The 13,502-nt window shown below is 45.2% G+C and overlaps 1 protein-coding gene across 1 annotated transcript; it reads left to right on the top strand.

The window, feature by feature from the left end:
- The first annotated feature begins 349 nt into the window (after positions 1–349).
- Positions 350–7,389, top strand: LOC109155153. Its single transcript, XM_019302886.1, has 3 exons — positions 350–359; positions 2,109–2,717; positions 7,316–7,389. Exons 1-3 carry the CDS (start codon positions 350–352, stop codon positions 7,387–7,389), a joined length of 693 nt encoding a protein of 230 aa, XP_019158431.1.
- The last annotated feature ends 6,113 nt before the right edge of the window (positions 7,390–13,502 follow it).

Here is a 13,502-nt window from a genome sequence, read left to right as displayed (position 1 = left end):
ATAAATAAGTATAAAAAACAATACAATACAATATAATGAAACTGTAACGTTTATCCGTTACTATTATTATAACATTAGGATAAGTTATGATAATATTCAGTATTTGATATGTGGTGCAACACTAATAACCTAATAGCTAGACTACCATTATGATTAGGAGTCTGGTTAGGGTTTAGGAGACCTAAAGACAATCAACCACAATGATGGCCAGTGGTTATATAAGGTCACTAGTCCTCTCACTGCTCACATTACATACCTCATACACCATCTAGAGAGAGCTGAGTAAAGTGAGAGACAAAATACTCGTTATCTCTGCAGCAGTCCGGATCGCTCAACCGTAACAGAAACTATGGCTGGAGGTTAGTCGATCCTATGATCACATATTCTTTGATGCATGTGATATTTTAGTCTAACAGTTGGTATCAGTCGCCATAAATAATCTCTGCCTAGTTTTTTTTTTGTTTAATTGTATATAATATTTGCATATGTTGTATACATATTTGTATAATTAAATTACATATGGTGAATATTCTTTGGTTCGCAATTAAATTGTCTGGGCTGCTGGAAATTTGGTTTATTCCGCATTAAGAAATTAAAAAAAAAAAATGAAATTGGATAATTAATTTTTGGCCTTTTCGCTGCTTCGCCGGAAATTGCTTCTTGTTTTTCGAATTCCGGTGCTGACTTGCGATTATTCAGATGAAGAAGATGGATGATGAATGTTTGGCTTAAGTTAATTGGGCCAGGTCTGGCCATTTGGGCCAGACCTGGGCTCATTTAAAAAAAAAAAAAATTTAATAATAATAATATTATTATTATTTTTTACTGGGCCTGTTTTGGTTCTGGATCAAATCTGAATTGATATTTGGACTACATCAATTCATTCAGTTTAATATCATCATCATATTTGGACTTCTTCTAATTAAATTATCCAATTGAAATTTTTTATTAAGTCTATTATTAAATTATTGTTCAACTTTGAATAATTATTCAGTTTTAATTCTTCAGTTGAATTTTAATTTAATAATGTTTTTCAGTTTAAATTGTATTAAGTGTTACAATTTAATTGTGGAGTATTTGTGAGTAATGTGCATAATCTGAGCATGCTATTTATCTCTTTATTGCAATAATTATTTGACTGTTATAATTATGCATGTAGAAAAGCATGTTCATTAAGAAAAATTTAGAGCCTTTGAGGTCTGAATTATATGCTATGCATGGTTTAGTGCCTTTTAGGTGAATTAGTGACTTTCAGGTTAGATTATGCATATTATTACTCAATCTTCAGTTATTACTCCATTCGTGTTTTATAAAGTTCCTAAAGCACATAAAGTACATAAACAATTCGTAGTTTTACCCTATTTAAAGCCTTATCCATAGGTGAAACTACTCTTTAGATCTCTCAAATGATTTTACTTCAAAAATGAGAACACATGAATTAGGGAAGTTTCTTGGGAGGAATACTAGTTCTATGGCCCTGGCTTGAAAGCCTTGTTGCTACTAGTCCCCTTGCGATGCTACTCTGTCTAAGGAGTTGGTTTTTAACCGAGCTTCGTCTCGACCAACTTTTCTGGGAGTATACCTAAGGATTGTCTATCATATTTTGGTTTAATCTGTTTGTTAATTAGGTTTTCTTGCTAATGTGATTATGTTCTTTGGTTAATTAAAGAGTAGCCACAGCATCTTTAATTTTTCCAAAATTACATATTAAGTTTTACTCACATAAAGTTAATGCAAGAATATTGTAATTCACTCTGCGTGATATGGCAAAATTTAGCCCACAGGCAATTTTGTTATATTTGTAGGGTTAATTAGGATGAAATACCATACTATGATCATAATTTGCCCACAGGGATTATGTATCGGCATATAGTTTTGGTAGTTTTGTCATTAAGGGTGGAAAAATTAAAATCGCACCCATTCCGTTTCCACCATTCAGTTTTGGTAAATTCATTATGCGTAAAAATTTAGCCCACAGGCAATTTTTATGGCATCCGAATTTATCTTTCGCATAATTTTACATTGGTAATATTATGTACTTCAGTATCTCTCTCTAATTTTTTGTGCCTCGAAAATTCTAACCAAGCATTAATTATTATTCTTTACAGCAACTCATCCTGGCACCCAAACACAAATTAATGTTCCAATCCTTAATGAAGATAACCACAAAGAATGGAAAGATGCTATTCTCTTGCAATTAAGATTATTAGAGTTGGATTACGCTGTTCTCAATGAGGAACCCCCTGAGGTTACTGAAGAAAGCACTGGCGAAGCCAAGCAGCTTTGCGCACAAGGGGAGAAATCCAATGGATTTTGTGTGCTCTTCATTAAGTCAAGAATTTCTAGAAAAATTTGTTTTTGCTTTGAGGACATTAAGAAAGCGAAACCCTTGCTCAAAGCTATCGATGATAACTTCATTGAATCAAAGAAAGTTTTGGCAATGACTCTAATCATGAAGTTGAGAAATTTGCGTCTTTCCACTGTCAAGGGAACGCGTGAACACATTATGCAACTCAAGGATATTGCGGCTCAATTAAAGGAGTTGGAAATCATTCTACCAAATGATTATTTGGTGTTTTTTGCACTTGATACCCTTCCTCAAGAGTACAATCCTTTTAAGATTTTCTACATCACACATAAAGAGGACTGGTCTATCAATGAGTTGATAACCATGTGTGCAATGGAGGAACAAAGGCTTAGCTTGTGGCTAAGCTTGGGTATGTTCCATCTTCTTTTGTTTGTTTCGAATCTAATATGTCAGAAGTTAATACTAATTCTTGGTGGGTTGACTCTGGTTCAACAATCCACATTGCAAACTCTTTGCAGGATTTGACAAAATTGAGACAGCCAACGGGAACTGAGTGTAGCATCTTCTCTGGAAACAAGATTGCATCACCAGTCGAAGCTGTCGAAGTTTGCAATTTAGTTTTGGACAATGGCTTTGTAATGACGTTAGAAAAGACATTTTATGTTCCTAGTTTTTCTAGGAACTTAGTTTCAGTATCTAGACTTGTACCCTTCGGATATTCTTTTGAATTTAATACCAATAATATCAAGTTATTTCATTATTATACTTGTGTTGGTACTGGTACATTGTCTAATGGTCTTTTCCGTCTTAAATTAAAGATGATTCAGTTTACAATTCTTTACATGTTCAAAACGGCACCAAACGGTGCAGTATTAACGACAATTCCTCAATGTTGTGGCATCGGAGATTATGTCATATCTCCCTTGAGCGTATTAAAAGGTTGGTAAAGGATGGAGTACTTTCTACTCTAGACTATACTGACTTTGAGACTTGCGTTGACTACATTAAGGGTAAGCAGACAAACAAGTCAAAGAAAGGTGCCAATAGAAGTACAACGTTGTTGGAAATTATTCATACTGACATATGTTGTCCTGGTATGACAATACCTGGTCAGAAATATTTCACCACCTTTATTGATGACTTCTCAAGTTTTTCCTATGTGTATTTACTTCATCATAAACATGAAGCATTGGATGCTTTTAAATCATTTAAAGCTGAAGTTGAAAACCAATGTAACAGGAAAATACACATAGTTAGGTCTGGTAGGGGTGGTGAATACTATGGTAGATACAATAAGAATGGGCAAGCACCTGGTCTATTTGCTAAGTTTCTTCAAGAGCATGGGATTGTTGCCCAATACACCATACCTGGTTCTCCGGACCAAAATGGTGTAGCTGAAAGAAGAAACTGGACCCTTCTGGATATGGTGCGGAGTATGCGTAGCAACTCTAAGCTTCCTAAGTCGTTGTGGGATGAAGCACTTAAGACGGCAACGTATATATTAAACCGTGTTCCAACCAAGGCTGTCCCTGAGACACCGTTTGAGTTATTCAAAGGTTGGAAACCGAGTTTGCAACATATGCGTGTTTAGGGATGTCCGTCTGAGGTGAGGATATATAACCCACACGAGAAGAAACTTGACCCAAGGACGATTAGTGCTTTCTTTATTGGATATGCACAATCTTCTAAGGGTTATAGGTTCTATTGTCCATCTCATACTACTAGGATAGTGGAATCAAGGAATGCTGAATTTCTTGAAGGTGACTTGATTAGTGGGAGTGATCGGTTTAAGGACTTAGTTCCTTCTTTCGATCATATTGACTCTCACCCTTCTACGTCATCTGGTGGTACTTATCCGCAGTGCTCCTTTAGTTCTGCCTGTAGATATAGCGCCTACCGTTGAGGTTCCACAAACTGTTGAGGATCAACCTTTGGAAGAACCAGTTCAGGACTTACAGCAACTGTCTGAACTAGATTTCGAACCAATGGTTGAACCAACTCAGGATATACAGCAAGATTCTGAGCCGATGCAGACTGAACCGATTCAAGAACTGCCACCAGTTCCTGAAGAGGTAGTTGCCCCGCAACCTGTACAAGGTGATGAGGGTCCAACCTTAAGACGGTCTACTCGGATAAGGCGATCAACAGTTCCTAGTTATTATGTTTCGTATCTACAAGAATCTGACATAGGGGCAGAAAATGATCCTGAAACATTCTCTCAAGCCACAAATTGTGCACAGTCTGACTTATGGTTAGAAGCCATGAAGGATGAAATAAATTCCATGAAGGACAATGGAGTTTGGGATCTTGTTGAGTTGCCTAATGGGGCCAAGGCCATTGGTTGTAAATGGGTCTTTAAGGCTAAAAGAAACTCATTAGGCAACATTGAGAGATACAAGGCCCGGCTTGTTGCCAAGGGATTTACTCAAAAAGAAGGAATCGATTACAAGGAGACATTTTCTCCTGTATCAAAGGAAGATTCACTTCGGATCATTCTGGCATTAGTTGCACATTTTAATCTTGAGTTGCAACAAATGGATGTGAAAACCGCTTTCCTAAATGGTGATCTAGAAGAGGAGGTTTTTATGAAACAACCTGAAGGTTTCTCTTCTAGGGGTGGTGAGCATTTAGTATATAAGCTTAAGAAATCCATATACGGTTTAAAACAAGCCTCCCGTCAATGGTACATCAAATTCGATGGGGTAATTTCTTCATTTGGTTTTGTTGAAAATCCCTCAGATAACTGTATATACCAAAAGGTGAGTGGGAGTAAAATTTCCTTTCTTGTTTTATATGTGGATGACATCTTACTTGCCACCAATGATAAGGGGATGCTTCGTGAAACAATTTCTTTCTAAGAACTTTGATATGAAGGATATGGGTGATGCCTCTTACATTATCGGCATTAAAATTCGTAGAGATAGGTCCCGGGGTATACTGAGCTTATCTCAAGAAACCTATATAAACAAAGTTTTAGAGAGATTTCATGTGCAAAATTGTTCATCTAATGTTGCTCCCAAAGCTAAGGGTTAGACTTTTGGAGAGCTGTAAAGAGGGTTCTAAGGTATCTAAGATGAACCAAAGGTTACAAGCTTGGGTTTAGGCAGACGGACAATTTAGATCTTGTCGGTTATTCAGACACGGACTTCGCTGGCTGTGTTGATTCTCGAAAATCAACTTCAGGGTGCGTCTTTATTATGGCCAGTGAGGCTATCTCATGGAGAAGTGTTAAACAGTCCTTAATAGCTACTTCTACCATGGAAGCCAAGTTCGTTTCCAGTTTCGAGGCAACTTTATAGGGTGTTTGGCTAAAGAATTTTATCTCTGGGCTTAGAATTATGGATTCCATATCTAAGCCATTGAAAGTTTACTGTGACAACTCAGCTACAGTCTTCCTAGCTAAGACCACAAAAGTGGGAGTCGAATTAAGCACATCGACATCAAGTTCTTAGCAATTAGGAATCGTGTCAAAAATAAAGTTGTATTCTTTGAACACATTCATACTGAGTTGGTGTCAGCAGATCCCTTGACTAAATGCATGCCTTTAGTTAAATTCAAGGATCTGGTTCAGAAAATGGGACTTTTTCCCACTATGGAATTTGTATATACATTCAGTTTAAAATTCTTTGGCATTCAGACATTTTCTCAATTGTGTACACCTTCATTTGTTTCATATTGATGAGAAAATGTACTTCAGGGACTTGGAATAAACATAGGGTTTATTTCGTTGGGTTTTGTTTCCTAATTAAGTGCTCAATGGCAGTTTGCATTTGATCATAATGGATACTACTCGTGCTAATGAGAACATATCATTATGGTTGGTGTTTTTCTGTTATTGAGTGGTAGTGCTTGCACCAAGTGGGAGAATGTAACGTTTATCCGTTACTATTATTATAACATTAGGATAAGTTATGATAATATTCAGTATTTGATATGTGGTGCAACACTAATAACCTAATAGCTAGACTACCATTATGATTAGGAGTCTGGTTAGGGTTTAGGAGACCTAAAGACAATCAACCACAATGATGGCCAGTGGTTATATAAGTTCACTAGTCCTCTCACTGCTCACATTACATACCTCATACACCATCTAGAGAGAGCTGAGTAAAGTGAGAGACAAAATACTCGTTATCTCTGCAGCAGTCCGGATCGCTCAACCGTAACAGAAACTATGGCTGGAGGTTAGTCGATCCTATGATCACATATTCTTTGATGCATGTGATATTTTAGTCTAACAGAAACAACATAAACTTCCACATCATCTAGCAGAAATCAAATTTCAGCAAGTTAGCATAGTATAAGTCACACTAGTGTAATACAATTCATGGAAAAGAAAGTAATCAAGTGACTTATGTATGCAGTTGAGATAGAATGCGGTTGTTCTGAGGGTTATTACATAGAATGTTATATAATAAGTTACACTATTAGCTTTAAAGTAACAACATCATCAACTCTTCAAAATTGTATGGAAACAGGAAACCCACAGATAATGCACAACAATGGCTTCTACTAATCAGCAGCAGTTTATGATTTCTTTTGACAAGTTGCAAGAGCTATTCTATATTTTGTTGTTAAACAGCAAGGGAAGGAATGCAAGTTTGCAACCACAGGTCAGAGACAGTTCTTCCCTTTTCAACTCCAGCAGCAATCCAATATCCAATGAATAACACACACACACACACACACACACACACACACACACACACACACACACACACACACACACACACACACACACACATATATATATATATATATATATATATATATATATATATATATATATATATATATATATATATATATATATATATATATATATATATATATATATATATATGTACAGAGAAAATATGAAGCACCATTTTCAGCTGTCACCCAGCTCCAACCCCTTCCTCATGAACATACCCAGGAAGTAAGAAAAAATCTATTTTTCTGCCCCAAGACAACACTCACTTTTTGTGTCTGAAATCTGAATTTAACTTGGCCAGCTTTACATTATAGATAGAGAAAAGGCTGTAAAGCAAATAACATTTGGTCTGTCCCAATGCAAAAGGCCCCGGCATCAAGCTGGGTAATCCCAAAATAATAAGAACAAGAGTTGTGAGCTGTAAATGAGTCTGAGTTGATGTTTATAAAGTAACAGAAATGTTTTGCCTTACAATTTAACAGATTGCAAGGGAATCACTTACTCATCTTCATGGGCCATACCAACAGCATTGGTGAATTTCTTCTTCTTGCCCTGTGTTCAAGAAACAAAAGAAAAGAACATGAGTAACAATTCTATTAAAAGCATTTCAAATGTAGAGACTTAACTAGAATATAGTTTACCATGGTGGTAAACTATTTATATGGTGGTAAGGGCTATTAACTGTGAACAAACACTTCTACCAAAATTGAAATATTTATATCGTGGTAAGGGCTTAAATTACTGCTATTCTTCAAGCGAGATACCAGGTTATACCATCCAGGATGACTTGGTGATTGCACACAACTCAATTCTAATTTAGTTGTTGCAGCACTGCAGCTACATGAATTTCACTATTATTCAACTCTACTAAGTGCTAAATTCATTGCAAGGTCATGATGTAGGAAATCTTTCTAAATTACTTCAATCCAAGAAAGTTTCAGAATACCTCTTGATGGATTTAATTACCCGGGGTATACCCGAATCACTAAATCCGGATAAGAACGTATAATAAGAATAATAAATAAATAATATAGAACGATATCGTAAAGGTCGCGGTGGACCGTATATTATATTAATTGCCGTAGTATTTGGCTATTACAAAGATTCGGTAGGACAAAAGTGTGTAATAATCGTATAATGTGGAATGAATAGCCCTTTGTTAGGACATGGAGGGGGGTTTTTATACAAGCAAACCCCCCAACCGCCTCCCCTTAAATCGGGGGTGGTTAGATCTCAAGTTTGACCGGGTCCCGGCGGACCGGGTCGGGTCGGGTCCCGAGCTCGGGTAGGACCGAGCTCCACGTAGGTCGGCTCGGGTCGGGGCACCTCCATGGTGCTCCGGGTCCGCGTTGCTCTTGGGCACCTCCGTGGTCCCTCGGGTCCGTGTTGCTCTTGGGCACCTCCGTGGTCCTCCGGGTCCGTGTTGCTCTTGGGCACCTCCGTGGTCCCCCGGGTCCGTGTTGCTCTTAGGCACCTCCGTGGTCCCCCGGGTCCGTGTTGCTCTTGGGCACCTCCGTGGTCCCCCGGGTTCGTGCTGCTCTTGGGCTCCACCAAGGTGCTCCGGGTCCATGTTGCTACCCCGGGTCGGGTCGTGGGTATAATATATCCATCATGAGTCCCCCACTCTCTTCGTTGCGAGTGGAAGTCAACGAATGAGAGTACCCGTACGCCGACCCGAGCCCCTTGGGTGGAAAATTCCGAGCTCCAAAATTTAGCCGACCCCCTCCAAGAATTATATCGCGGACAGAATTCTTGGATGTTATGGCCGCTGCTCCTTTGTTTCAGTAACGGGTGCCACCTTTTGCCTGCTCTCGCCTCTCCCTGAAATACTTGGGATTTTTTTTTTTTTTTTTTTTTTTTTTTTTTGCCGTGTGTTAGCCTCCTCAACAAAGTCCTACGGGACTATGTCCTCGGGCTCTCCCGTCGGGGTTGGTACGCGAGGTCGGACCTCGTGCCCCCTTAGGGTACGTTAGCCTCTCGGGCTAAGTCCTTCCGGACTACGCCACCGGGCTCTTCCGTCGGGGTTTGTACGCGAGGACGGACCTCGTGCCCCCTTAGGGTGCGCCAAACCGCTTGGGCCCAGTCCTGCAGGACCAAACCACCGGGCTCCTCCGTCGGGGTTTGTACGCGAGGTTAGACCTCATGCCCCCTTAGGGTGCGCGTTAGCTGCTCGGGCACAGTCCGACGGGACTGTGCCACCGGGCTCTTCCGTCGGGGTTGGTACGCGAGGTCGTCCCTCGTGCCCCCTTAGGGTGCGTCTTCCGTCGGGGTTAGTACGCGAGGCCGGACCTCGTGCCCCCTTAGGGTCCGCGGGGGGGGGGGGGGGGGGGGGGAAGACATGAGTGAGCACTCGTTCCCCCCTGTTGAACGTTTTTTTTTTAAGGGAGATAAAATGCATGAGAACCAACTTTGTAACAAAAGGGATCCTGCGCACAATGTGTTCTGTAATATGCGATTTTATTCCGACTATTGCCGCTCACTAAGACATTATTAGGGGAGGGGAATGGCCTCCCTCCTAGAATAGCAACGCCAAGACCCTCCTCTCACGTGGCAGGTCTACTGGTAAAATTTCAGCAGGTGCTCTGAATTCCAAACCCTGGCTATCATCTTTCCTTTGGGAGTTTTGAGCTTGTAGTTGCCCGGGCAGACCACGGCTGCTATAATGTACGGGCCCTCCCAATTAGGGGCAAACTTTCCTCCGGCTTGGGGCTGGCTCGCCTCCCTTCTCCTGAGCACATAGTCACCCACTTGGAAATAGCGGGGTCGGACCCGCTTATCGTGATATGCCTTGGTCTGCCTCTGGTAGTTTTCAGCTCGAATCGCGGCTGCTTCGCGCCTGTCATCAATCATGTGGAGGTCAATTCTATGGTTCTCCTCGTTCGTGTCAGGGTCGTAGTCCTCCTCCCGTCGGGAAGGTATGACTACCTCCGCTGGAGCTCGGGCTTCGAAACCGTAGGCTAAGGAAAAAGGCGTCTCCCCAGTAGCCCTCCGGGGGGTGGTGCGGTAGGCCCAAAGAATGGCGTCGAGCTCCTCCACCCACGCTCCCCCGCGGATTCCAGTTTCTTTTTCAGGCCACCCACAATGGTGCGGTTGGCATTTTCCACCTGGCCATTTGCTTGAGGGTAGCATACTGCTACCCGGCTGTGGGTAATGTGCCATTCTGCACAGAACCCCTCGAACTCTTGCCCCTCGAATTGGCGTCCGTTGTCGGTGATGAGTTGCATCGGGACCCCAAAACGACACAAAATATTTTTGTACACAAAGTGCTTGCAACGGGCACTTGTTATGGTTGCCAGCGGTTCCGCCTCTACCCACTTGGTGAAGTAGTCCACTGCTACTATGAGGTACTTCCTTTTTCCCGACCCCATGGGTAGAGCTCCCACTAGGTCCACTCCCCACCTGGAGAAGGGGATGACCGAGCTGATGGGGGTGTAGCTCGTGGCTGGCCGGCCGGGGGTGACTTGGAAGTGTTGGTAGGTCTCGCAACCCCGGGCATAGTCGGCGCACTCCTTGGCCATTTTGGGCCAAAAGTACCCCTGTAAGATGGCCCTCCGGGACATGGCGAAGGCCCCCTGGTGGGCTGAACAGGTCCCTTCGTGGATTTCTTCCATGACTGACCTGGCTTCGTCTGGGTACAAGCAGCGTAGCAAGGCGCCGTTATAGGACCTCTTGTAGAGTATGTCCCCCATGACCACGTACGTGGGGGCTCGTCGTTTCACCAGCTTGGCGTCGACCTCGTCGGGAGGTAGCGTGTCTGTCTTCTTGTACTCCTTGAGGTGGTCCAACCAGCAAGGAGGTCGGATTTGCACGGGTAGGACCGGGTAGGCATCCAGGCTCGACCTCTTGAAATCTTCAATTCGGGCTATCTTGGAGATATGTTCCGGGGCCCCTTGGGCGAGCTTGGATAACATGTCAGCATCTGTGTTCTGGTCTCGGGGTACCTGTAGGACCTCATAATTGATCATCTGCCCCAGTAGCTGGAGCACCACGTCCCGGTACCTCCTCATTCTTTCATCACTTGCTTCAAATTCACCTGTGACCTGTTCCACCACGAGTCTAGAGTCACATCGGATTTTGAGCTTCTCCACCCTCATATTTAGTGCGAGGCGGAGCGCTCCCAGGAGTGCTTCATACTCGGCCTCGTTGTTGGACAATTTGAACGCGAAGCGGAGGGCGTAGTAGGCCCGAAACCCCTCCGGTGTTATGAGGACGACTCCACCTCCGCAGCTTTTGGTGCTGGAGGACCCGTCCGTTGAGAGGGTCCACCACTCCTCGTCTTCGTCCCTGACCCGCTCCGTTGCCTCCCGGGCAGTGCACTCGATTATAAAGTCAGCCAGCGCCTGCCCCTTGATGGCGGGTCGGGGCTTGAACTGGATGTCGAACTGGCTCAGCCGCATGGCCCACCTGACCAGCCTGCTTGCCGACCCCGAGGCCCTCAGTACTGCGTCTAGCGGCTGGTTGGTGAGGACCTGCACGGGGTGGGCCTGGAAGTAGTGGTTCAGCTTCTTTGCCGTCGCATCTACTGCAAAAATGGCCTTTTCCACGGGTGTGTACCTGATCTCTGCTCCCCGTAGAGCTCGGCTCGTGTAGTATACGGGCCGCTGGACACCCTCGTCGTCCCGGACCAGCACGGAGCTGACCGCGGCCTGCGAGATGCCCAAGTATAGATACAGGACCTCCCCCTTAACGGGTTTGGCCAGGGGGGGGGAGCGACATCAGGTACGTCTTGAGGTCTTCGAACGCCTTCTGGCACTCCTCGGACCATTCGAAGCCTTTAGTCTTTTTTAGGACTCCAAAGAACGGTAAGGCCTTCTCGGCCGACCTCGAAAGGAAACGGCCCAGGGCTGCCAATCGCCCGTTGAGGCGCTGGACCTCCCGGAGGGACCTCGGAGGTTCCATGTCCAGGATGGCCTTGACCTTGTCGGGGTTGGGCTCAATGCCCCTCTTCGAGACCATGTACCCCAAAAATTTCCCCCCGTGCACCCCGAAGGTGCACTTTTTGGGGTTCAGCCGTAAATTGAAGCGTTGCATAATTGAAAATACCTCGGTAAGGTCATCTGTGTGGAGGCCGGGCTTCTTAATGAATTGGCCGAGGTAGCCCATTTGGATGAGCTGCTCGATTTGTCTTTTTAGGAGGATGCACTCGTCTGTATCGTGTCCTTTCTGCCGGTGGAACCTGCAGTACTTGTTGGGGTCCCCTCTCGTCGATATCTTCATGCACTCCTCCTTCGGGAATACCACGATTCCCTGGTCCTCCGCATGCGCCAAGATAGTACCCACGGGTTGTGTCAGCGGGGTGAGATAGCGTGTGGGGTTCATCCTGGGCCCCTCAGCGTACTCACACCGGTGCGGTCGGGGCGCCTTGCGCTCTTCCTGGGGTGCCTTGTCTTTTCGACCCCTTCCTTCTTCCTGCTCCTTCTTCCTCTTCTCGGCAGCCTCGGCGTCAGCGTACCTTGCTGCCTTGTCCATTAGGTCGATGTAGGTCCTGGGGGGGTACCTGATGAGGTCCTGGTGAAAAGCGCCTGACCTCAAGTTGTTCCGGAAAATTACCATGGCCGATTTCGCATCGAAGTCGGCGACTCCCATGACCTCTTTCTTCCACTTGCCGAGGTACTCGGCTAGTGATTCCGAGCTCCCCTGCTTCAAATCACACAGGTCGGCAATTTGCTTCTTCCGCTGTATGCTGGTGGCGAAATGGGACAGGAACTGTCGGGTGAGGTCCGCAAAGGTGGAGATGGACCCCGCCGGGAGGGATCCGAACCAATCATGCGCCTGCCCGTCCAGGGTGGCGAAGAACCCCCTACACAGGATGGCGTCTGTCGCCTCGGTGATCATCATGGCGGCTCTGTACCTGGTCAGGTGTGCCCGTGGGTCCGTGGTCCCCGAGTACGCTTTAATGGTGGGAAAGCGAAAATCTCGAGGTAAGGGCTCCTCCATGATGGCGTTTGCAAACGGAGAGGACAACACATCCTGGGGCTCTGGGGATCCGTCCCTCTCGTCGAACTTCCTCTGGAGCTCATCCATCCTCCTCCGCAGCTGCTCAACCTCTACCCGATGGGAGCTCGGAGCTCTACCATTCGTTTCTCCTGATCGTTCGACCCGGGAGGCCTGTGCACGCCGAGGTGGGACTCGGGTCCCCCGTCCAGGGGACCCCCACGGGCCTGCCTCTTGTTGCGGCGGGGCCCGGGGTCCGTGGCTCGGTGACCTCCGGGTGACTGACTGCTGACGTGCCTGCCTGCGGGAGCAGGATTCTGCTGGTGGGGGCTCATTAGCAGCAGGCCTTGGGCCCAACCTCTCCCGGGCTGGCACCCGGTCGCCCAACCTCTCCAGGGCGGGCCTGGTTTGGGTTGGTGCCCTTCCATCGTCGTCACGCTGGCGGTCTCGGCGGGAGTCCCCTCTTCCCCGCCTCTCCGATGGTCGAGGCGAGTTGACCTCCCCCTGGGTGACAGGTGCCTGGGGCGGCCGGGTGCTCGGGCCACTGCGCCCCCGCGTGGGAGGAGG

The sequence above is a fragment of the Ipomoea nil genome, unplaced genomic scaffold, assembly GCF_001879475.1.
Source record: "Ipomoea nil cultivar Tokyo-kokei standard unplaced genomic scaffold, Asagao_1.1 scaffold2694, whole genome shotgun sequence".
NCBI classification, from domain to species: Eukaryota; Viridiplantae; Streptophyta; class Magnoliopsida; order Solanales; family Convolvulaceae; genus Ipomoea; species Ipomoea nil.
This window is presented reverse-complemented; position numbering and strand designations above follow the sequence as displayed.